Source organism: Salminus brasiliensis, chromosome 24, assembly GCF_030463535.1.
Source record: "Salminus brasiliensis chromosome 24, fSalBra1.hap2, whole genome shotgun sequence".
Classification (NCBI taxonomy): domain Eukaryota; kingdom Metazoa; phylum Chordata; class Actinopteri; order Characiformes; family Bryconidae; genus Salminus; species Salminus brasiliensis.
In genome coordinates, this window is record NC_132901.1 from 29,151,203 (window position 1) to 29,176,811 (window position 25,609).

Sequence of the window (25,609 nt, forward strand, 5' to 3'; positions counted from 1 at the left end):
GATGCAGAACCCCGAAACAAATGAACACACATCTTTCATTTAGAAAAAGGTGGAAGGATTTATTTGAAAGCAGTTTGGAGAAGAACAGACTCAACCATTCCAGAGCTGACTGCTGTAACACTGAAGGGAACGGTCAACTAAAGCCAAAGAGCTTTAGAGAAACAGAGCTCTGGAAGGTCAGACTGAGAGTAGACTGAACGGGAAATCAGATTACAGATGAAAACAACACTGACAGTCAAACCGCTGTGGACGGCTGATACCTTTCATTAGCTATCGGTGTTCCATTAAACCATCGGTTGACGCCTGTCTAAGGGCTCGGGAAGTCTCCCTTTCCAAAGCTATCCACGCCACCCTGCTGGCCTCCGGCCTGGATCCTGTTGATGGGAATGATCTTCATGGTCGTCTGCTTCATGGAGTACCAGCGGCCGTGCCACGTGGCCCAGATGATGCCGTTGTCGAACCCGTGCTGACCAGCATCCTTAGCGGTGTATTGACCACCTGTGTCGGAAAGACAAAGGACATCATTTACTTCCTAATACTGCAGGAGAGCCAGCTGGCCGCTAAGCCCACACACTCAAACCCCAGCCGATCCACTGTGAGTCTGAACTCCTTCTCCTGGGATATCAGTCCTAAATAAATAAAAGCAAGTATGTATTTATGACATCTGCTACATTTCTGAGTATTTCTGAGAAACCTAGCTAGCGAACTAGATATACATTTTAGTTACATATACTAAACATAGCAAGCAAGCTACAGACATGTTAGCTGACTAGCTAGTTATACAGCCGTCCTAGCTGACTAGTTTCTGCTATTTAGCCAAGACATACGCTGCTATGTTTATAATATATATCTAAAATGTATACTCATCAGCCTCTCTGAAGCAGTGTTTTTCCGTAAGTATACATTTTAGCTATATATAGCAAACACATCAGGCTAGCAACGTATTCACTGATGCCCATGTAAGAGAAGTGTAACAAGCTAGCGAAGAACGCGTCTGGGGGGACATCCAGACAGGACTGTCTGTCTTACCCTTGTAGAATTTCCCGTTTAGATGGGCAGCATGGCAACGGTTCATCCACCACCCAGAGCCGTCCTGCTTAGCGCAGTTTCCTTGGTACTTGTCGTTGTCCTGGTCAGGTGTGCTGAACTGCATGCCGTTATGGGAGGTGTAGAATTTGTCGCTCGGGTCGTCACCAAAGTCAAACCCGTCGAAAGCGTCACCAGCATCTCCTCCGTAATAGTAGGCATAGGTCAAACGGTACTTGTCCACCTCTGGGCCTACTTTGAACATGGCGTAGTCGGCATACCTGTAGAAATGAGGGACATTAGGAGGTGATCTTCCTGATTACCTGACGGCCTCTCAATCATCCCTGCACGTTCAAGAAGAGCAGACGTTTACCCTAATCAGATTTCACTGTTTTATTCAGCACTTAACTGTGCTTTTATATTTGATCATTTATTTAATTATATACTATGTTTCTATTGTACTCTGATCTATTTCATTCTAGTTTATTTACTTTAAAAAGTGCTATATAAGTAAAGCTTATTATTATTATTAATAATAATAATAATAATAATAACTATATTACTTGCATAAATTACTAACTATTAGTACACTACAGTATATCCGCCAGATTTTACAGCTTTACAACATTTTATACTTCAAATGTATTTGTATTTTTCTGTAAAGCACTTTTACAAAAATAAACATCTTCTAAAAAGTGCTTTATAAATACATTGTATTATTATTATTAATAATATTATTATTATAGTGTATGATAATAACAGACTGACAGCAGGGTGACAGGGTTGGTGTGCGGTTGTAAGTGTGACTGGTGTTAATCTGTAACTGATGTTTGTGGGCGGTTGATGGAAAAGGTCGCTGTATTAAACTTTGTAACTTGGCTCAGATCCTATAGAACAAAGTCCTGTATGGCTTCAAAGGGTACAGCATGTTCCCCTCTAGAGCACACGGCACAGAGAACGAGGCTCAGAATGAGTGTCAGTCATTTTACTGCATTTCCCATGATGCCTTACTTTTTGGCGCCTGTCCAGTCCACCATCTCCAGCCTGAGCACGTACGGGACTGTAGACTGAACGGACAGCAGGTGGATCTTCTCATTACCGAGCCAGAACTCGGTGGTGTCGTCGGGCGAGAGGTAGCCGAAGCCTTCTTTGTACGGAATCCAATTTCTGTTAAAGTCGACGGTTCCATCACGCCTCTAGAACACACACACACACACACACACACACACACACACACACACACACAGTGGGTTCTTGACACTTCTGTATATTTTAATACACAATTACTATTATTTACTGAATTTAACAGATTGCAGAAATAAATGTACAAATAAATGTATAATTTATTGCATTTAACAAATGCAATTAAAAATTACTTCTTTATTCATTTGTTTGTACATTGTTTTGATTTACTAAAATATACTAAAATAATAAATAGCAATAAAAATATTTGTTAAATATTTACAAAAATATAATTATGTAATTTTCATAATAAGTAAATAAATCTTTCACAGAAAAACAGGAATATGAGATTTTTCTGCACATTTTACATAACATTCAGTAACTAAAATAAAATGTCAAGAATCAAGATTGTTTACTGTAGAGGATTTATTTACATCAACTCCTGTCCTCTGAACAGGGGTGCACAAACTGTGAGTGTTATCTATCTATCTATCTATCTATCTATATATATATATATTAATAGTCTAACTTTATACTTTCCAGGAACAGCTGGGTTCTAAAAGGACGTGACGTGAGGTAAAATGACAGGACCTGTGGGAACCCTGCTGGGGTTAGAAGGTTCTGCTGTGACAGTAACCACAGACACCCCTAGAAGAACTTTCAGATTCAGTGTATTAGAGGAGAGCGTGTGCCTACCCTCTGCAGCACTGTCCATCCTCGGCCGAAGCTGTCTATCTCACAGTACACCAGGAAGGGTGCAGGCGCTCTGGCAGGCTGGACGTAGTACAGGCCACTGACTTTCCCACCCTTGTTTGCAACGTCCTGGCAGTCTGAGTCAGAAAAGTGACGTCTTTAAAATTAAGGCACCAAAAAGGGTTTGACACATTCTCACACATTCCCACACAGCTCCACACAGCTCCCCACAGCTCCCCACAGTTCCACACAGTTCCCCACAGTTCCCCACAGCTCCCCACAGTTCCCCACAGCTCCCCACAGTTCCACACAGTTCCCCACAGCTCCCCACAGCTCCACACAGTTCCACACAGTTCCACACAGCTCCACACAGCTCCACACATTCCCACACAGCTCCACACAGTTCCACACAGCTCCACACAGTTCCACACAGCTCCACACAGCTCCACACAGCTCCCCACAGTTCCCCACAGCTCCACACAGCTCCCCACAGCTCCCCACAGCTCCCCACAGCTCCACACAGCTCCACACAACTCCACACAGCTCCACACATTCCCACACAGCTCCACACAGCTCCACACAGCTCCACACAGCTCCACACATTCCCACACAGCTCCACACAGCTCCACACAGTTCCACACAGCTCCACACAGCTCCACACAGCTCCACACATTCCCACACAGCTCCACACAGTTCCACACAGCTCCACACAGCTCCACACAGCTCCACACAGCTCCACACAGTTCCCCACAGCTCCACACAGCTCCACACAGTTCCACACAGCTCCACACAGCTCCACACAGCTCCACACAGCTCCACACAGCTCCACACAGTTCCCCACAGCTCCACACAGCTCCACACAGTTCCACACAGCTCCACACAGCTCCACACAGCTCCACACAGCTCCACACAGCTCCACACAGTTCCCCACAGCTCCACACAGCTCCACACAGCTCCACACAGTTCCACACAGCTCCACACAGCTCCACACAGCTCCACACAGCTCCTCTACCTCTGCCTGTGACAGTCTGGATCTCCACCGTGTCCTTACACGGCACCTTGCACTTCTGGTCCAGCTGCAGAGCCAGCTGTTTCAGATCCAGCATGCGCTTTTCGTTGGCAGCGAGGGTGGACTGCAGGGTACTGAAACCAGGGAGGAAAGGGAAAAGTGAGAAAAGCCCGTCCTGAACATCACAGCTAAAAAGCTTGTACACAGACTATACGGACAAAAGTATTGGGACACCTGCTCGTTCACTAATTTTTCTGAAATCAGGGGTATTAAAATAGCTGATCCTGCTTCTGTTGGAGTGACTGTCTCTACTGTCCAGAGAAGAAGACTTTCTACTAGATTCTGGAGGAGGAGCATTGCTGTGAGGATTTGATTGCATTAAGCACCCCACCTCATCATCCCCACCACATCCCAAAAGTACTGGATGGAGCTCCACCACCATCATTCCAGAGAACACAGTTCTTCCACTGCTCCACAGCTCCTCAATGCTGGGGGGCTTTATACCCCTCTAGCCCACGCCTGGCATTAGGCAGCATGGAGCCAATAGGGTCATTGAGTCCTAGAGTCCTGTTCTATTGGCAGTACTTCTTCTCTACAGGGACTAGACAAGCTGTGTGTGCATTTGCACATCTGTGTCAGCCTACAACCTAAATCTGAATGCATTCTATAGAAGAGGTGTCCAGAAATATTTGGACATGTAGTGTATGCATATATGTATGTATGCATTTACTGCAACTCAAATTCTGTATTTACGTATAAATGCATATACAGGTTATACATACAGTTAATAAATACAGTATGTGTGTGTGTGTGTGTGTAAACATAAGACAGGCACTGAGATCACTCACTATATCTGCTCCTCCTGAGCCAGAATGCTCTTCTCAAAGCGAAGCACGTCATCCAGCATACTCCTGGATTTCTGAAACTGTGTATCTGTGGGAGATTCGTTTACAGACTGTTTGAACATCTGCATTAACATTCTGATCATATTCTAATACTTCATTAACCATCTGATCTGAGATCAGCAGCTCCTCAGTCTGGGTTACTGTCTGCATTAGATCCAGAACACGGACAGTTCTAAACCCGGGCAGATCTAAATCCAGACACCTCTAAACCCGGACAGATCTAAACCCGAACAGATCTAAACCCGGACACCTCTAAACCCCGACACCTCTAAACCCCGACACCTCTAAACCCGGACAGATCTAAACCCGGACACCTCTAAACCCCGACACCTCTAAACCCCGACACCTCTAAACCCCGACACCTCTAAACCCGGACAGATCTAAACCCGGACAGATCTAAACCCGGACACCTCTAAACCCGGACACCTCTAAACCCGGACACCTCTAAACCCGGACAGATCTAAACCCCGACACCTCTAAACCCCGACACCTCTAAACCCGGACACCTCTAAACCCGGACACCTCCAAATCCGGACACCTCTAAATCCGGACACCTCTAAACCCGGACACCTCTAAACCCCGACACCTCTAAACCCCGACACCTCTAAACCCCGACACCTCTAAACCCGGACACCACTAAATCTGGACACCTCTAAACCCGGACACCTGTAAACCCGGACACCTCTAAACCCGAACAGATCTAAGCCTGAACAGATCTAAACCCGGACACCTCTAAACCCGAACAGATCTAAGCCTGAACAGATCTAAACCCGGACACCTCTAAACCTGAACAGATCTAAACCTGAACAGATCTAAACCCGGACACCTCTAAACCCGGACACCTCTAAACCCGGACACCTCTAAACACGGAAAGATCTAAACCCCGACACCTCTAAACCCCGACACCTCTAAACCCGGACACCTCTAAACCCGGACAGTTCTAAACCCGGAAAGATCTAAACCCAGACACCTCTAAACCCGGACTCTTCTAAACCCGGACTCTTCTAAACCCGGACAGTTCTAAACCCGGACAGTTCTAAACCCGGACAGATCTAAACCTAGACAGATCTAAACCCGTCCAGTTCTCTCTGCCTCTGTGAGACCCCCGTAGGCCGTGGTGTTTAATGGCTGTACAGATGTACAGGTGTGTTACCTGGAGCTGCTTTCTGAGCCTGGGTCTCCGAGTCTCTCAGGAAGACAACTTTGTCCTGAGCTCCTTTAGTGAGATTGACAATCTCCAGCAGAGTGTCCTCCATGTTGTTCAGGTCCCTCACCAACCCTGGTTTATACCTCTGGAGATAATCTGCAACCCCACATGTGGTGGGACAATACTGCCCCTGAAAGAACAGCCACAGTCGCCTCAGTACTGACGTAGGAGTGCAGCGTTCCACCTGACCCATAACACCACCGTCCATCTAACAGCACCGTCAATCTAACAGCACCGCTCATCAGGTTCCTGCTACTGTTCCTTTATCTGCTTAATATTCTTTATTAATTTTTCAGATTATAATGTGATTTATTGTGTTATATGATATTGTAATGCATTATATGGTGTAATGTTGTGTTATATATTGTATTATACTGTAATTAAATACATTTTATTATATTAATTATAACATTTTATATTGAGTTGCATCTTAATGCTGAATTGTACTGTGTTGTGTTGTGTTGTGTTGTGTTGTGTTGGGACACCAGTGTTAGACTGGGACAAAAAACACAGCTTTTGGTGCAGATTATGTACTTCTGTAAAATGAATTCCCTAAAACATTATACATAATTAATATGACCATTGACACATTACGATATGCTTCTAATCTTTATGTTGCATTTAATATTTAATAAGGGCACAACAAGATGTTTTATTAATAATATAATTAATAAAATTATTAATTATTAATAATGTAATTGTTTTATTTACAGTCACTTTTACTGCCTTAAGGTTTGATCACCACTTTAAAAACACTTTATAACCTCATCCCTGATGTTCTACAGCTTTCTAACAGGTCCTAGTTTGGGTTCAGCTGATTTAGGGACATGCTGCCGTCGCTCTACACATCTGTATCTGTATCCTTAATAAACTGGTTTATATTACTGAGATATTACAGAGCATTAACGAGAGGCTAATATCAGGACATGAGCAGCGTATTAAACAGCACAGATATTGAGACATTATTAAAAGGATATATCTGTAACACAGGTGACAGTGGTGTACTCACAAAGCCGTCGTTTGGAGAGCATGGCTCCGGGGATAACGAGAAGTCTCCTCTTTGCTGTGGAGAGGAGGAGAGGGGAGACGGTCAGTCTTATTGATCCCCCATATCCACACTCTGATCAGCACAACTTCACCAGCTCAGCTACGCTTTCAGTTCACCCCCAACAGGATCAGCAGTTTCACAATTACAGTCATGTGCAAAAGTTTAGACACCCCGTGCAACCGATTTTTCAGAAGCCTGAAACGTTAGGGCATTTCTCTGTATGTTATTACAGGTCTGTTAATCTGTTAGACCAGGGCAGTGGACCGGCAGACCTGTGCTCCTGTACAGGACCTGTTCACTTATTCACACTCAGAACATCAACTCCACCTGCCAGATGAACAGGGGTGCACACACTTCTGCACACAGCTGTGCTCCAAGTATGTCTATGTAATGAATTGTAGCTAATTAAAGCAGCCTCAGAAGTTTTTTAGTGTTGAAACAGTGTTTATTCATTAAAATCGATCATTTACTCAAAGAAAGTGAGGATGTTTTAATTTAATTTTCCTCTCTGTTTTATTTCTATTTTAAATTTAAATTCCCTGAATTGATTTAACTGACTTCAGTCATGTGAAAAAGTTTGTGCACCCGTGGTCAAAGTGCAGGTTGTTGATGTTCTGAGCAGAAAAATAGGTGAATAAATCCTCCACAGTAAAAGAGTGAGAATCTGCAGCTGTTCTTTATACTGGATCAGAATTTCAGGATGAACGGACCAATAGAAACGCTCCAACATGAGCTGGAGTAAAATCTTCTACATTAAACGTTCAGCAGACGTTTCCTCCTCCTGTCTCATCTCCATCACAGTAAAGGAGCACGGTACCGCTGACCTGGCTGTGTTGTTTACAGACTGTAGTCAGAATCAGAATCAGAATCAGAATCTGATTTATTGGTCAAGTCTGTTCACACACAATTTACGTTTACAATATACAGCTACTGTACAGATCACTTACAGACAGTACTCAGAGGACAGTAGTACAGACAGTGCACACAGTGACGGTGTGTTTGAGTTTATATGTGTTATTAATATAAAACAGAGGTGCATTAATCTGTGCTGGATTATTATTATTATTATCACTTACCGCTGAGGTGAGCGCGCAGAGGAACAGGATGCAGGCGACCGTGTGCGAGACAGTGGTCATTTTGGTCTGGCAGTCTCGGCGGAGCTGCGAGTGTGTGAGTGACCGCTGCTCCTGCAGGATATTTATCCGATCAAGGTCCTCCTCTGGGATGGAGATAACGGAACACTGAGCAAACACCACGTTCCACCAGAACCTCCTCTTACCCTCAGCCTGACTCAGTCTTTACCATAACTCTCTCACACACACACACACACACACAGCTCTACACACTCACAGCCTTTACGATAAGTCCAACAACACATTAATCCACACACTGTCACACACACACAAACACACACACTCTGTTAGGGGTGACTGACATGATACAATTATTATATACGATATTTAAGACATGCTAATATATGATTTATAATATTATAATATTTATATAATATTAATCCTGATATTCTGACACAGATGTAATGCATCAGTAGCAGCAGGTTGCTCCTCCAGACTGAGTACACTCATTAATATCACTGTGATCTGCGCCTGATTAAACCGCACTAATTACACGGCAGCTGATCAGTGTTCTCTACGCACTGACGATGTCCCCATACACTCAGAGTGTCAGACTGAGATCACAACAACAATATTATAATATTAGCATATATATTTATATATATATCGTTAAAATATTGTCACATCGCCCGCCTCTACTCAACACCACGCAGGACAGGGCAGACTGGACTAGGCCTTCACACACTCACACTGACAAAGGGTTCTACTGTTAAAGGGTTTCCTTTCTATTTTGATGCTCAGTGTAGAACCACTGTCTGTGCTAAGGAACCTCTGAAGAACCCCTGAGGAACTCATCATTTTCTTAGGACTGATGAACACACAGCGGTCAGTACAGAGCTGACCGTCCAGCTCCGCTCAGGTCTGAGTTAATGATTACTGCTGTTTTCTCTCTGAGAGAACAACAAACGTTCTCTGAAGCACACTATCACTCCCACACACACACACACACACACACACACACACACACACACACACACACAGTGTGTATCTCACACACAGTCCGGACTGTGGCCCAAATGTCCTGTTTGATGACACTGAGTCACTCGTCAGTCATCCTCTTACTGGAAGTGCTGAGGTGAAGACAGTCTGCAGCCAAAGCAGAGTCTGATCACGACCCACCTGCAGCCTGTAGACTCTGCACGTCTGTCTCACGCTTCTACCATTTTCTTCCTAACCCTCTTTTGGTCCACATTTGGGTTAAACATCTCAGTTGTGTGAGTCTGGAGTTACTCCCAGAGCAGTACTGTCACAAATCCACACATACGTATATTTATATTGTATTTATAATTCAATAAATATAAATATATTTAAACCCAAAACCTAACCCCAGCCCTAAGCCTGATCCTCATTCTAAACCTAACAACTGATGTTCACCAGGTCCTGGGTGGGCCTGGGTAGTTTGTTGGATGGGTCAGAGTGGGACTTGGTAGGCCAGGGTAGGCCTGAATTGGCCTGGTTCTTTGAGTGGGTCACGGTAGTTTGTTGAGTGGGTCAGAGTGGGCCTGGGTGGGTAGGGTAGCTTGTGTGATGGGTCGGAGTGGGTTAGAGTGAGCTTGTGTGGGTGGGGTAGCTTGTGTTATGGGTCAGAGTGGGTCAGAGTGGGCCTAGGTGGGTCAGAGTGGGCCTGGGTGGGTAGGGTAGCTTGTGTGATGGGTCGGAGTGGGTTAGAGTGAGCTTGTGTGGGTGGGGTAGCTTGTGTTATGGGTCAGAGTGGGTCAGAGTGGGCCTAGGTGGGTCAGAGTGGGCCTGTGTGGTTCAGAGTGGGCCTGGGTGGGTGGGGTAGCTTACGTGGTGGGTCAGAGTGGGCCTGGGGGGGGGGGGGGGTAGCTTGTGTGATGGGTCAGAGTGGGCCTGGGTGGGTCAGAGTGGGCCTGGGTGGGTGGGGTAGCCTGTGTGATGGGTCAGAGTGGGTAAGAGTGGGCTTGGGTGGGTGGGGTAGCTTGTGTGATGGGTCGGAGTGGGTTAGAGTGAGCTTGTGTGGGTGGGGTAGCTTGTGTGATGGGTCGGAGTGGGTTAGAGTGAGCTTGTGTGGGTGGGGTAGCTTGTGTGATGGGTCGGAGTGGGTTAGAGTGAGCTTGTGTGGGTGGGGTAGCTTGTGTGATGGGTCGGAGTGGGTTAGAGTGAGCTTGTGTGGGTGGGGTAGCTTGTGTTATGGGTCAGAGTGGGTCAGAGTGGGCCTAGGTGGGTCAGAGTGGGCCTGGGTGGTTCAGAGTGGGCCTGGGTGGGTGGGGTAGCTTACGTGGTGGGTCAGAGTGGGCCTGGGGGGGGGGTAGCTTGTGTGATGGGTCAGAGTGGGTTAGAGTGAGCTTGTGTGATGGGTCAGAGTGGGTCAGAGTGGGCCTGGGTGGGTGGGGTAGCTTGTGTGATGGGTCAGAGTGGGCCTGGGTGGGTGGGGTAGCTTGTGTGATGGGTCAGAGTGGGTAAGAGTGAGCTTGTGTGGGTGGGGTAGCTTGTGTGATGGGTCGGAGTGGGTTAGAGTGAGCTTGTGTGGGTGGGGTAGCTTGTGTTATGGGTCAGAGTGGGTCAGAGTGGGCCTAGGTGGGTCAGAGTGGGCCTGGGTGGTTCAGAGTGGGCCTGGGTGGGTGGGGTAGCTTACGTGGTGGGTCAGAGTGGGCCTGGGGGGGGGGGGTAGCTTGTGTGATGGGTCAGAGTGGGTAAGAGTGGGCTTGGGTGGGTGGGGTAGCTTGTGTGATGGGTCAGAGTGGGTTAGAGTGAGCTTGTGTGATGGGTCAGAGTGGGTCAGAGTGGGCCTGGGTGGGTGGGGTAGCTTGTGTGATGGGTCAGAGTGGGCCTGGGTGGGTGGGGTAGCTTGTGTGATGGGTCAGAGTGGGTAAGAGTGGGCTTGGGTGGGTGGGGTAGCTTGTGTGATGGGTCAGAGTGGGCCTGGGTGGGTCAGAGTGGGCCTGGGTGGGTGGGGTAGCCTGTGTGATGGGTCAGAGTGGGTAAGAGTGGGCTTGGGTGGGTGGGGTAGCTTGTGTGATGGGTCAGAGTGGGTAAGAGTGGGCTTGGGTGGGTGGGGTAGCTTGTGTGATGGTTCAGAGTGGGCCTGGGTGGGTCAGAGTGGGCCTGGGTGGGTGGGGTAGCCTGTGTGATGGGTCAGAGTGGGTAAGAGTGGGCTTGGGTGGGTGGGGTAGCTTGTGTGATGGGTCAGAGTGGGCCTGGGTGGGTGGGGTAGCCTGTGTGATGGGTCAGAGTGGGTAAGAGTGGGCTTGGGTGGGTGGGGTAGCTTGTGTGATGGGTCAGAGTGGTTAAGAGTGGGCTTGGGTGGGTGGGGTAGCTTGTGTGATGGTTCAGAGTGGGCCTGGGTGGGTCAGAGTGGGCCTGGGTGGGTGGGGTAGCCTGTGTGATGGGTCAGAGTGGGTAAGAGTGGGCTTGGGTGGGTGGGGTAGCTTGTGTGATGGGTCGGAGTGGGTTAGAGTGAGCTTGTGTGGGTGGGGTAGCTTGTGTGATGGGTCAGAGTGGGTAAGAGTGGGCTTGGGTGGGTGGGGTAGCTTGTGTGATGGGTCAGAGTGGGCCTGGGTGGGTCAGAGTGGGCCTGGGTGGGTGGGGTAGCCTGTGTGATGGGTCAGAGTGGGCCTGGGTGGCTTAGAGTGGGCCTGGGTGGGTGGAGTAGCTTGTTTGATGAGTCAGAGTGGGCCTGGGTGGGTGGGGTAGCCTGTGTGATGGGTCACAGTGGGTCAGGGTGGGTCAGAATGGGCCACAAGAGGAGGAAGAAACAGGGTTTATCTAAAACCTGAAGTCGCCTGTTTCACAGGACAGGCCTCTTTTCTCCAAATTGTGAATCAGATCAGTCATGTGACGTCAGTTTGGTGCCCCAAGGTCTCACTCAATCCACTCCTGAGTGTGTGGTGATTAAGGCGTAATCATGTTTATAACCGGTGGTTATAACACATCAGATTTGTTCCCCTTTAAGATAGTAAATGTATCAAATAAATGCTAATTTGTAGCTCAATGCTAATGCTACAGACACCGAAGCCCATCAGTCTGAACATTAACTCACACGGTTCAGTTTCTGCACCATGAACATGAAAATAAAGCACACTGCAATAGCAGAGGTCAGCCACTAGAGGTCAGAAAGAGTCAACATTACCAGACACACGCACACACATTATTAAACTTTGTCAATTGTAGAATATTACATTTTAAATGTTTTCTTTTACCTTCTTGTTCAGCTATGAAACCTTTATTAGTAATAATATCAGATCAGTTATATAACCAGAACCACAGAACCTTACTGCTCCTATTGATCTGCACTGAATTTCTCTCTCTTATCTATAATCACTTTTACTAGTAAAACTGTCCAGATATCTACAACATAAATCTAGATATAAGACTATTATATAATAGTACTATTTATATACTATTATATAATATGCAGTAAAAAAGTCCAGGTCCACATATCCATAAATACATTCTGAGCAGTTCATGGAGTTCAGACCGGTCGTAATGTGCAGTTTTAGATCTCTATAATTATATTTGATATATTAATCTATAATTGGAGTTTTGACTAGTGATACTAATATTACTGAGATCTTCAACTACTGCTTTTACCATTCAGAACTACGTGGTAAATATCTGCAGTTTCTACTAGTGAGTAATAGTACAGTAATAGTTGATCTCCTGAAGTTTTCACTAGTAAAAGTGATCATAGATGAGAGAGAAATTCAGTGCAGATGAATGGTAAGATACGACTGGTCAGAATTACAGTACGGTTCAGTGGTTCTGGTTATATAACTGCTCAGAATGCTTTTATAGATCTGATATTATTACTAATACAGATTCTACAGCTGGTCTGGGAGCGGAGCGTGTCTGTTAGTAAAGACTGAGTTCCAGAGATCTGAGTTTGAGGGTTTAATGGTAAAGTTTGTATCGCTGGAGGGTTTAGGCTAAACATTTAAAAAGGTCTTAATGAGCCAGTCTTTAGGGAAATCTAAAATCTAAAATCTGTTCAGCCAGAGATGATAACGCTGACCACATCCTGCATTCTCCACGTTTAACTGCCCTGAGGTCCACATATGTCTAAACTAATTAGTTTTTACTCGACTGGTTTCCAAACAAAGGCCATAGCTTTTAAGACTGACATATGCAAATGAGAAATGTTAGGATTGGCTGCCCTGTATTGAGCCTCATTCAGAAAACACTGAAACACTCCGTATAACTTCTATAAGAGTGGGCGGGGCTAAGCTGCTGTAATGTAAATGACGTGTTTTTGTGACGGTAAACAGTAAAACAGTGAAGCTGCTTCTGTAAATGGACTGTGAGGAAAGTGTCTGAACCACACCATTACTGCATACTGTACTTGTTTTAAGGGAGTGATGTACATCTGATTATTTTAATGAGTAAAGAGGTCCAGTGAAGTGAATCAGAACACAGCCACAGGACCTAACTAACAAATCACCCAGATTAATCATTTAAACTTTTAATACATTTTCTGCAAGTGAACTTTAACAGGTGTAAAGAACTTAGGAAGTCGTTAGGTTGACTCTTTAGGCCTAAACTGACTCATTTGGTCTTAACTGACTCGTTAAACCTTAACTGACTCTTTAGGCCTTAACTCGTTCATTTGGTCTTAATTGGCCCATTAGGCCTTAACGGACTATTTAGGCCCTAGCTGAATCATCTGGTCTTAAATGACTCTCATGGTTTTAATTTACTTGTTAGGCCTTAACTGATTCATTAAGCCCTAGCTGACTCATTTGGTCTTAATTGACTCTTTCTGACTTAATTGACTCTGTAGGGCTTAACTGACTCGTTAGGCCTAGCTGAATCATTTGGCCCTAGCTGAATCTTTTCATCTTAAATGACTCTTCATGCCTTAATTGACTCTTTTGGTCTTAACTGACTCGTAAAGCCTTAACTGACTCGTAAGGCCCTAGCTGAATCATTAGGCCAAACCACTAACTTTAAAGCGTATGAAAGACTGAAGATTTTAATGGGTGAGTTGACTTCCACTTAACTGACTCGTTAAGCCTCAACTGACTCGTTAGGCCTTGGTCTGCACTTGATGTAATGCTTTATTCGGAATCTCTCTGTGTATTTTTCACTTCGTCCACCTGATCAGGTGGGATGATCAATAAGCAGGAGATGAATGATCGCACTGCAGCATCAGTTAGTCGTCTACAGGGTGACATTTGTGTCACCTGCTACCAGCTGTTCCGGCTCCATAACAATAACCGGTGTGTAAACAGAGTGAAGTCGGGGTCAGTGGATCAGTCTTCTATCTCTGTCAGGTTACATAACTCAAACAACAACCACCAAAACACGAATGTAACGAGGAGGAGCATTAATGATGTCTCCCAAACAGAGACGGGAACCAGTTTGTGATAAGATCCGCAGAACTGTACACACACACACACACACACACACACACACACACACACACACGGTACACTCTTTATTGCTACCCACCTGTTTGAGGGTGTCAATCATCTCTCATTATTATATGGTTTAATAACTACAGTTCTTTATTACAGCCTCCCAAACAACCCACTGTGTGTGCTAACCTGTGCCAAAACAAACGAGCTGGCCTACAGAGCAGCATATCATCTGTTCGAACGCAGCGCTAACCGCTAACACTGTTTATGCTGACCGCTCACTGACCTATTTTTATGGTGTGACTGAACGGTGGATGTAGAGGACCAGAGATACCAAGCAGGCCTGGCCCAAAAATCAACTCTCTTGTGAACCTAAACAACTCTGAACTCCATCTGAACTCAGGATGAGCTGGCTGGAGAGATGCTTTCCGTTTCCCAAGTCCCGAGAAGCTCCCTGCTCTCCCACCAGACGCCCCAAACTGCAGATAAGGGCCGCTACCACCACGGCAAGGCAATGCGGTGGGTCTCGCTGATGACCCCTTTTTTAAGGTTCAGGAACGCTGCTGTTCAGCTGACTCACCAAGAGGAGGAGAGAGGAGGAGCTCAGCCATAAATCACAATAATACAGTTCCCCCATCTTATCCCTAAAGTGCTGATCAGCTCAGAAACATTCATGACTGTATGACAAAAGTATTGAGACACCTGCTGATTCATAGTTGCTTCTGAAATCAAGGGTATTAAAAGAGTTGATCCTGCTTCTGTTGGAGTAACCGTCTCTACTGTCCAGAGAAAAAGACTTTCTACTGGATTTTGGAGGAGCATTGCTGTGAGGATTTGATTGCATTCAGCTCATCCCCAACTCCCCAACTCCTCCCATCCCAAACATACTGGATGGAGCTCCTCCATCATCATTCCAGAGAACACAGTTCCTCCACTGCTCCACAGCTCCTCAATGCTGGGGGGCTTTATACCCCTCTAGCCCACACCTGACATTATTAGGCAGCATGGAGCCAATAGGGTCATGATGTTGATCTGCTCCAGAGAGTCCTATTCTACTGGCAGTACTTCTTCTCTACAGAGACTAGACAAGCTGTGTGTGCATTTGCACATCTGTGTCAGCAATGGGTGCAGCTTAAAGTAGCTGAAGGCATTCATTAGAAAGAGTGTCCACAAATATTTGGACATATCTTGTAATTCACCAATTATTCACACTCATTAGCTTTGTGCAGAACTCCACCAATCCACCGCAAGACAGATGTTCTATAAATGGAGGAAAATCAGCTGCTCTCCCAAGGAGTGGTCCTCAGTCAAAATCCCTCCACTGCCACAAGAAACCCCAGAGTAACATCTAAGCATCTACAGGCCTGTCTTCCAGTTGAGTAAGGTCAATGGTTATGAGCCCATTCCAACTGTTAAACATAGGGGTGGGCGTCTCCTGGTTAAGGCTCTTTGGGTCCAGAATGGCTTGGCATTTCTAATGGACCTGTGAACTGGCACATGGAAATTCAGCCCTGTACGTCTGTGAAAAGTAGTACACTTGAACATGTCTTGGCTGGTGAACTAGCCCTGCAACACAGGCTGTAATGCCCCCTCATACACTGAGCGTTTCTATTTGCCCTCATAAACTATACAAACATACACTATCTATAAGCAGCTTACATCAATCAAAGGCCGAGATTAACACAGAAATATATTAGTATTGATTATTTTTCTGAACTTTATGGCAACAGACAGAGTTATATCTGTGACCCCAACATATTTCACAGTATTGATCTAAACAAAACCCTCAGTGTTCAGCCCTAACCTAATTAACCTAAAGCCCTAAGTCACTAAACCCTGTGGTATGTGAAAGACTTTAAAAATCCAGACTTCTTAAGTCCAGAAAAATGAATTTAAAATAACATATAAACATATAAACCTGTTACAGTGTACACAATTTAGCCTCACCCACTGATCTGAGTTCAGCCATTTAAGCAGTATAATGTCTCAGATCTTAGATTTTTGTTTTTTGAACCTTTGCAGAGTTCACACAGCGGTCAGGGAGCAGAAACCGCTGCCGGGTCACATGATGTGAAGAAGGGCATCAGTCTGTAAACCTCCTGCTGACCTGCTTCAGTCTTCAGGTCCAATCTGCACTCACACACACAGCTGCACCGCCTGTCCTCTTAGACCAGCGCGCTCTTACGCTCAAGGCCTGACCACCGACTCGTCCTCTGGATGTTGGGGAGAGGTGAACACTTATCTGGTATATCCCTGTGGAATGACCAGACCCAGGCCTTCACCAAAAATCATCTCTCTGAATGTAAACCGCTGGATTCTGCTAACGCTACATCAAGCCAGCGAAGCCCGCTCGTAATTCACACTGCTGATCTCCACTGAGATCTTCACCTTCTCCTGCTCACAGATCAGAGCTGCTCTCACTGTTCATACCCCAGTCCTCAACCTGACAGTTCAGTGAAAATCAGGTTAGACAGATTCCCCCTAATGTAGTCGATTACTGGAGAGACAAGGCTAACAAGCAATGGAAGCCTATGTACACCAATTAGCTTTGCACGTTCCTCAAATCATGTCCTAAAGTAGTTAGTGCTAATACTGCCTGCCATCAGCAGCCAGAGTCCTAAAGAGCACAACTGGCCTAGCTCCTTTGGGGTGGGTCGATGGCGCTCTCCAGTCCATAACTACAGTGTGATGCTGGCCGGCGGGGCGTCTGCTAGCTGTTGCTTCAGCACTGGGTACCCAGTTGGTGTCCCGGTGACGTTGCATCGGCATCGGTTCTCAAAGAAGAATCACATTGTGATAGGGCAGATAGTAGATAGTACTAACGAGTGGATTGTATTAATAGGCTTTTAAAAACTGGGGAGGAAAATGGAGTGATCGATCAATCAATCAATCAATCAATCAATCAATCAAATCAGTTAGAGTGAACAGTTTAAAGAGTAAAATATGATCTGCTTTCCAAAAGTCAAAGTTAAATATTGTTTAAAAGAAAGTTTTAAAAGGTTTATAAAGAAAAAAGGCACAAAGCAAAAGTTTGGGCACCCTGCATGGTCAGTAGTTAAACCCCACCCCCTTTTGTTGAGCATCACAGTGTGTGAGTCTTTCAGCTCTAGTTTGGTTTTCACCTGTTCTTCCTTCAGAAGGTTCTAGTTCTGTGAGGTTCTGTGAGGTTATTGGGTCGTCTTGCTGCTCTGTCTTTTGAGGTCTATCCACAGATGTTCAATAATGTTCAGGTTGGGGGACTGTGAGGGCCATGGCAGAACCTGCAGCTTGCTTCTCTTAAGGTGGTCCAGTGTGGATGCTGAGGTGTGTTTAGGAGCATTATGCTGCTGTAGAAGCTCCTCCTCTTCTCATCTTCAGCTTTTTTTCTAAGATGGTGAGATGTTTGAGATAACTGCTTCCAGAAATTGCTGGTACAGTACCCCTCAAAAGTTTGGACACACCTAGTTGAATGTGTGCTGATCATTTTCTTAAAAACATCTGATCCATTTGCTAAGGAGACATATTTCTGTTGTCAGTAGAGAGGACACTGGGGACACACGGGTCTCCACCATGGTTAGGACATCATGGCCGGGGGGTTTAGACTGTAGGATCGTGGCAGTGTCCACATCCTAACTACGGTGGAATCCTGTGTGTCCCCATGATGATAATCAGCACACATTCAACCAGGTGTGTCCATACTTTTGAACGGTACTGTAATTAAATCTATTCATCTCTCTACCAGGGAAACGTTCGCAGTGCCACTGGCTGCCACACAAGCCCAAAGCATGATCTCTCCCCTGCATGCTGAACAGCTGGAGAGGTGCTGTTCTCCTGAAATGCCCCTGAACAGCCTCCTGTCTGTCCTGTGAACTGGACTGAAGGAAGAATACCTCTAGTGCATGAAACTACACAGGCATTGTAAACGAACCACAGAGAGCAGGACATTGCACAAGGAGACACTGGTTGTGACACAATTCCTGAGCATGAAGTAACACGGACAACAAAACGTCTCCTGGAGAAGAGGCCTTGAGGCCGTCAGATCTTGCCAGAACAGCTTCCAAGTGTGTGTTTTGATATTTCCCAAGCCTGCATAAAGCAAGTGTGTATTCCAAGTCGGTAGTCCCAAACTGAGGTCAGCAAATCTGTTTTCTTAAGTGGGCTCTTATCAGACGCCCTGTAAAGACAAGGCCAGCCCACTGCCAAAGGGGGAGGTCATAGCAAGGGCAATTCAAGTTTAGCGGCCGTTGACCCAACCATGACTCAACGTCTGGCACGTCACCGCTCTGACCCCTGGGTCACATCTGTACTTACGACCGCCGCTGGGGAGCACCAAGCCAAAGATCTGACTCTGCTGGAAGGAATCCTGAGGCCTGGGGTCTTAATGCTAATGGTTTGCTAAGAGCTTCTACTGCAGGGTGCCCAGTCTGCTGATTTCTGTGCTCAAGCACGCCTGGTTCTGCAGTTCTGGTTCTGTAGGACAGCAGACCTCCAAACAGTCCAGAAGACTGGAACTGATGATCCTGGAGAACAGTCCTACAAATGGAGGTTTCTCTGGAGAGAGGACACGGAACCACACCTGGTTCTCTAAAGAGCTTTTTTAATCGCTGGTTCTTAATTAATGGTGAGCCATCAATAAAATGAGCAAACATGAAGAACCTTTCAGATCATTTAGATCCCTGTCCCACCTAGAGGGGGGGTGGAGGTCTAAAGATCAGTGCTGGTATGGTGATGTCTTAAAGGTTCTGAAACAGGTCATTAGTTTGCAATGATGCTTTTCCAAATGGCTAATTTATGGCTATTTACGACTAAGCTGCCCCTTTATTAGGTACCCCAACCCCCACTTCCCGGTGACGTTGCCTCTGCTTCGGTTCTAAAAGAGGCTGTGGTCGGTTGTGCGTGTGTCAGTCCTCACATTCCCAGTGTCGGGAGCATCACACTACGATAGGGCAGATAGTAGACAGTACTAATGAGTGGATTGGATATATTATTATACATAACAGCTACAACATACAGAACCATATATTTTATGCCCTTGCTCTTATCTGTGTTTTGTTCACACCCCTCCTGAGTTGAAGCTGAAGCGTAAAAGCAGAGAAAACACTGAAACATTGAGGAGCGGGACTGGAAACCACTGCCTCACAGACGCTGGGCTGGGTGATCTAGGGCTGGGTGATATGATGGTATTTATTTGAATCGTGATGCAAAATATACTTGTCTGATCATATCGTATGGATGGTCAGGGCTTACAGGACACTGATCAGCTGCACATTTCATTACAGAGAGGTTATTAGTGCTGTTTAATCAGATAAGGTGCAGCAGAACTAAGAAGGGGAAGCTACCTGAACAGCAGTTTTTAGGAATCTGCTTCATCTGCTTTCATCTGTGTGTGAAACTATCAAGCTTAAAGCAGGTATAGTGAAAAAGTCTTTAAATATTGTGATGTAATATTTTCATCATATCGCCCAGCCCTACTGTATCCCTGTGTTGAGTAAGCCTGAATTACACAGTCCGAACACCTCTCAGCGGTGAGGGACGTCGTGTTCGACCATCGTAGGGTTTACACTGCCGGAGCGCCACAACAGGCCTCATTCCCATTTTGCGCATGGGCTAAATCAGGGACAAACTGAATCGGGAAAGAGATTCGTGAAGGAGCCAAATTGGGGACTAGCTGAATCAGAAAGAGCTGAATCGAGGATGAGTTGAATCACGGACGAGTTGAATTAGATGCAAGCTGAATCAGGAGGGCTCTGAACCCAGGACGAGCTGAATCAGCAATGAGCTAAATCGCACATGGGCTAAATCAGGGACGAGCTGAATCAGGAAGGCACTAAACCGGGGACGAGCTGAACCGGGGACGAGCTGAATCAGGTGTGCTAGAAGACTGTATAGAGCAGCAGAAGCTGAAGACTGATGATGAGAAGCCGTTGCCTCAGGATGTTGATTCCACACACAATGTGCTTAGCTTCTCTAAATCCAGCCTTTGTCTCAGTAATTAAGACACTAATGAGTGTTTAAATGCAGTTTGGCCTCTATAATGATCACCTTTGTCATTACGGTTCCAGATAAAGGCCGCTGAGATCGGAGTGATGACTTTGCCTGAGTGCTCCATTTGCATTTGTATCAGTGCTGCTCTTGGTGTCATTTTCAAAAGCCACCCAACAGAGACGCCCGACAAGCAGGACAATTACACCCCGGGAATTCCTGCATAGGTATCTGCTGCAGGAATCAACATGCCAGGAGCTGCCAATCCTATTATTTTCATAGATTAGATACTGTGAAAATGCTGTGAAGACACGTATGGGGTAGATTAACCAGATACATCACAATACACTGCTCATCTGCACTTACCATCCAAACACACTGTAAACAACAGCCGCAGCACAGCAAGTGTATACCCTGCATACCCACAGGTCAAAAGGGTCACACTGACCGAACCCCTGCCGGCCTCTAATGTCCTCCTAGGGTTACCCTATCACCAAGCATAAAGGTAAAGATTCATTAAACATTATTTTAACATTTTAAGCAGGAATAGTTTATTATATCTGTATTATTTTAAAGTGGAAAAAGGAAAAGAGTGTCATGCAAAAGTTTGGGCACCCAAAGACGATTTAAGCTTTAAGCTTTAACATCTCAAGATCTGAAGATTTCATTGTTAATCATTGTTAATATGAATTATAAATGAATCTTTGTTAATTATGGCTGCAGAAACATTGGAAGTGGAGCTTCAGGAAAAATCTAACAAGAGAAAAGTACGGATGTAATGGATATGAGCTCTTCAACAGAAACAGGCTGAAATCTGGACTACGGTAAATACACCCATAATGAAGCAGGGAGCCAGACATCTTGGAGGGAATCACAGGCCTTGAAATCCTTTTAGGGGATTCTGATTACACACACTGGATTCTTATTTATTTATTTAGAGTCGGCAATTCAATCACAGGCTAATGATGACGTGAAAAACACAAAATCACTCTGGATTATGGAGAGACAGGAATGTGGACAAAGCCCCGGAGAATTTGGGTCAAACTTTTTTGATGCACTTTTGCAGTCGACCTAATCTTCAGGAGGGCTTAGGTGACGGACAGAGGGAGGACAATCGGCCCACTGTGGAGGTTTTGTCTGAGGATAATCAGCTACTGATGCTAATTACCGTTTCACATTTCCCCCGGGCTCAGATCCACATGAGACTCCAGCCTCCAGGTAAGGGTCCAGGACTGGCTCCTGCGTTTAGAGGTTAAGAAGGTCTGAGTACACTGTCGAACATAAGGGCTCCTTCATGGGTCTGGGTTTGGACATGGGATTACAATACCTTTCGTCAGGGGTGTAAGAGTTGTCCCCAGTGTGGTAAGGTGTGCGGTTCTCTCGCTTGTACACGGAGCAGATCTGCCACTGTCAGCAATAAAGCAATAAAACACGTCGTCTGGCAGGTACAGGACAATCATCTGCATGATATCTGCAACTGAAATCATAAGAATAACTGATTTGATCAATTATTGGCTCAGAGCTACACATCAGACATTGCTTTATGGTGGTTTTAATAAATAATTTTTTTTTTTAAATTACAAAAGAACAGCATAAATGTGAGGGTTTTCTTCTGACTATTTCATGCCATACTACTCAGACGTTGACAGTGCATATCCGTGTCCATGTGCATCAATAAAGAAGCGAACCAACAAAGCAAAAAATATAAGTTTACATTTTTATTGAATTAAATGTAATTTTTAAAGCCGAGTAGTTGAGTCTGAGTATTTTAATACAGGATAAGAAACAGTGGTATTATGACGCCTCTTCTCTAAATGCCGGTTTCTGTTTTAATGGCTGGATTTTGGGGGAAATTGTAGAGAAATGTGAAATTATCTCCTTTATTTATGTGTAAATGTCTGGAAGACACTGCCAGATAAGTCAGAGCGGGGCAGTGTCCAGCTCCTCTCACCCTGCTCTGGAGGAACTGAGTAAATGAATGGAGGCCTCTCTGAGGGCCCTGGCTGAACCTTCAGCACTGGCTCCAGCCAATCGCCTTCTCCCCCATCCTCTGCAGTCTCCTCCTCACAGCCAGGCCACTATAAATCCCTCACCGAGTCCGCAGACACCGCCTCAGCCCGACCTGCCGCTCCCAAAATGCTCGACTCGCTCACATTCCTCCTGGAGAAGCTCTTCCTCCTCGCCAACTTCCATGTCTTCAAGAAGTCGTGGCCTGCAGACGAGTGCGCCCCGAAGACAGCAGCAGCAACAGCGCCCCCCTTCAGGAGAGGCGACCTGCTGGAAGTGCAGCGCACTCTCTTCGTCCACTTCGGCATCTACCTAGGGGACAACAAAGTGGCTCACCTGATGCCAGACATCATGCCGGTGTTGACCTGCGACCAGAAGATCATCTCGACGGTCGTGACCAACAAGAGGCTGATCCTGGGCTGCATGTACAGAAACGCGAGCGTGCGCGTGGACTCGGTGGAGGACTTCGCGTACGGAGCTCCCGTCCTGGTGAACGACATGGACAGGAGGATGAAGACTCCAGCTATCTCCAACGAGGAGGTGGCCAGAAGAGCCGAGAAACTCATCGGGACCATCCCCTACAGCCTGCTGTGGAATAACTGTGAGCATTTTGTCACGTACTGCAGATACGGAGCACCTGTGAGCCAGCAAACCGAGAAGGTGAGGAGCAGCTCAGCTAGACAGTGTTTACATCCGAGGGCGCGTCCCAATTGGCTCCGTGCTCCCTACATAGTGCACTGCGCGAGTTGGGGAAACAGGGATTGTGCAGGCACTGGATGCGGGAACGTGTTCTGCAGGCTGGTTCTGGATTTCTGGTAAAGGTGTGGTGCACAGTGTGCGTGTAGAACCCGGTATGTTATTACCTGCATAGTGCACTTGATAGGGAGCAGGGTGCCAATTGGAATTTGGTTTGGTATTCTTGATTAGGCCAGGTTAGTGTTGATGTTTCTGGCTTATTTAATTAGTCTGCATACTAATTGGCTCCCCATTCAGCAAATATGAGACTATGTAGTCAGTATTTACTAGACACTAGGGCCCTTTTGTGTGCCCTATGTAGTGTACTGGGCCTATATAGCTGTCAGTACGGAGCCATTTGTGATGCAAGCAGAGTCAAGCAGGGTTTATGGTTTATAAGTTATATAATAAACCAAACCATCCAGTTTATATGGATTCTAAGTTATTTTAAAGCAGCAGAATCAGCTGCAAATGTGAATTAAGGCAGGGTGTGTTAAATAAGTCCAAGTCCATGAATCCAGTAAGTGGTTTTGTAAATGCAGTCTAATGATAATCAGTGTTGAACAGTATTGATCATTTCAGCACTTTAGAGCCAGAAGATTCACAGTTTGGTGCCACTTGTTGGATCAATACCTTATAATTAGCAAGTGGATAACGGCAGCACTGTCTGACGGCAATTAACCGCCTCCTCTCTCTGTCTTCTCAGTTCTGTACCTGTCTGAAGATGGCCATCCGCGACCAGCGAAGCGTGCTTCTGACTGTCCTTCTAGGAGTGATGTCCATCGTTTACTTCGGCCTAGCCCCTTCAACTACATTACCCACTATCTTCATACCCTTCACTCTGTGGATGGCGGGCTAAGCAGCACTTCCCAGACGACAGATGTGGAGCACTAGCTTCCAAATGGACTAACCCATGTTCTGACCCTACAGCAGCCTCTGACCCTGATCTGCCGTTCAGTTCGATCATAGAGCCAAGCGATGCTGACCTGCACTCTTCAGAATTAAGGTGCCAAAAGGGTTCTCTGTGCAATCTTTCCTTAAAAAGGCCTTTCAGACGCCCCATTCAAAGAACCCTTTATGCCCCTAGGTTACAGTACTTGATCGCTCATAGTTCCAGTCCTGAGGAAAGAAGGACCCAGGCTTTCCAGAGCAGTGAGAATGAGCGGCGCCGTCGCTGATGAGTGTGGGAGAGAGTGTGATGTGTGAATGTTTGTAGTGCCTTATTTATACCGCAGTGACTGACCCATTGCTTTATTGTGTACATAGATTTCCATATAAAACATGTATTTGCACACCTTTATTTTTTAAGCACTGGTGCGAGTGGACTGTAAATCTGTATTGTAAAGTTGTGTACATTTTACCACTGAATCCTTGTGTAGTTTAATAAAAAAAGAAAAAGACTGTATTCACTGTGAATCTCCATAGGTCTCAAGTCTCCAGTATTATATACACCTATCATCTTCTATGCACTTCTTTACCTATACTGAACCGCTCTAAAGACAATGATATAGATTTATATTGTATTTATGATATTTGTATGTGTACTTATTCACTTATATACACATATAGTTCTATATAAGCACACCAGTGATGATTATTATTAGTATTATCATTTTCAGATTCCCTCGAGGAATCAATTTCTCAAGAATGCAGAGATATTCAGATAACAGAATATAGCTATTCACATAATAATAATAATAATAATCCAGTTAGCACCTAATATTATATAAGCTATAATATTTAAATGCTGGGTTGTTTATGTACTGTGTTTCTGAGAATGAACCAAGCAATTACTTTAAAGCCGGAACAGTGAACTTCAGATGAACTTCTGTAATCTGCAAGCCCCCACAACCTCACTCCCTTCCAGACTGACCTCCAACACAGAAGGGTCACATAAACATCATCCAAGCAGAGAAACAACAGCATTATGCATACACAACATGTCCAAATATCTGTGGACACCCCTTCAAATGAATGCATTCAGCTACTTTAAGCTGCACCCATTGCTGACACAGATGTGCAAATGCACACACAGCTTGTCAAGTTCCTGTAGAGAAGAAGTACTGCCAATAGAATAGGACTCTCTGGAGCAGATCAACATCATGACCCTATTGGCTCCATGCTGCCTAATGCCAGGCGTGGGCTAGAGGGGTATAAAGCCCCCAGCATTGAGGCGGGGTGGGGATCATTATCCAACATTCTGACCTCACTAACAATCTTGGGGCTGAATGCAATCAAATCCTCACAGCAATGCTCCTCCTTCAGAATCCAGTAGAAAGTCTTCTTCTCTGGACAGTAGAGACAGTAACTCCAACAGAAGCAGGATCAACTCTTTAATACCCTTGATGTCAGAAGAAACAATAAAAGAGCAGGTGTCCCAATACTTCTG

At 45.6% G+C, this 25,609-nt stretch overlaps 2 protein-coding genes across 4 annotated transcripts; one reads left to right on the forward strand and one right to left on the reverse strand.

Annotated features, from left to right (window-relative positions):
- Positions 1-62: 62 nt before the first annotated feature.
- fgg (fibrinogen gamma chain) lies at positions 63-23,172 on the reverse strand. Of its 3 annotated transcripts, XM_072669749.1 has the most exons (12): positions 21,806-21,876; positions 21,647-21,717; positions 20,845-20,965; positions 8,147-8,289; positions 7,032-7,085; positions 5,969-6,152; positions 4,759-4,843; positions 3,914-4,044; positions 2,905-3,038; positions 2,038-2,222; positions 1,030-1,307; positions 63-498 (listed from the first exon to the last, which is right to left on the reverse strand). In XM_072669749.1, the coding sequence occupies exons 4-12, from the start codon at positions 8,204-8,206 to the stop codon at positions 308-310; spliced, it is 1,302 nt and encodes a 433-aa protein (XP_072525850.1). In that variant the 5' UTR covers positions 8,207-8,289; positions 20,845-20,965; positions 21,647-21,717; positions 21,806-21,876; the 3' UTR covers positions 63-307. The 3 variants fall into 3 exon arrangements, with proteins under 3 accessions (XP_072525850.1, XP_072525849.1, XP_072525851.1); XM_072669748.1 differs by lacking the exons at positions 20,845-20,965; positions 21,647-21,717 and adding an exon at positions 22,430-23,172 and having other exon boundaries at positions 21,806-21,955; XM_072669750.1 differs by lacking the exons at positions 20,845-20,965; positions 21,647-21,717; positions 21,806-21,876 and adding an exon at positions 22,572-23,172.
- On the forward strand, positions 22,608-24,624 carry lrata (lecithin retinol acyltransferase a). The gene is made up of 2 exons (XM_072670493.1): positions 22,608-23,145; positions 23,927-24,624. Exons 1-2 carry the CDS (start codon positions 22,615-22,617, stop codon positions 24,077-24,079), a joined length of 684 nt encoding a protein of 227 aa, XP_072526594.1. The 5' UTR covers positions 22,608-22,614; the 3' UTR covers positions 24,080-24,624.
- The last annotated feature ends 985 nt before the right edge of the window (positions 24,625-25,609 follow it).

What these genes read in the sequence shown, in the direction of transcription:
- fgg (XM_072669748.1), bottom strand. Translation starts at nt 21,944, where the DNA reads ATGCAGATGATTGTCCTGTACCTGCCAGACGACGTGTTTTATTGCTTT. An exon ending in GCTCTCCAAACGACGGCTTT is followed by an intron (nt 6,153 to 7,031) that starts GTGAGTACACCA and finishes CTGTTCTTTCAG; the next exon opens with GGGCAGTATTGTCCCACCAC. An exon ending in GATGGACAGTGCTGCAGAGG is followed by an intron (nt 2,223 to 2,904) that starts GTAGGCACACGC and finishes TGTGTGTTCTAG; the next exon opens with AGGCGTGATGGAACCGTCGA.
- lrata (XM_072670493.1), top strand. Translation starts at nt 22,615, where the DNA reads ATGCTCGACTCGCTCACATTCCTCCTGGAGAAGCTCTTCCTCCTCGCC. An exon ending in TGAGCCAGCAAACCGAGAAG is followed by an intron (nt 23,146 to 23,926) that starts GTGAGGAGCAGC and finishes CTGTCTTCTCAG; the next exon opens with TTCTGTACCTGTCTGAAGAT.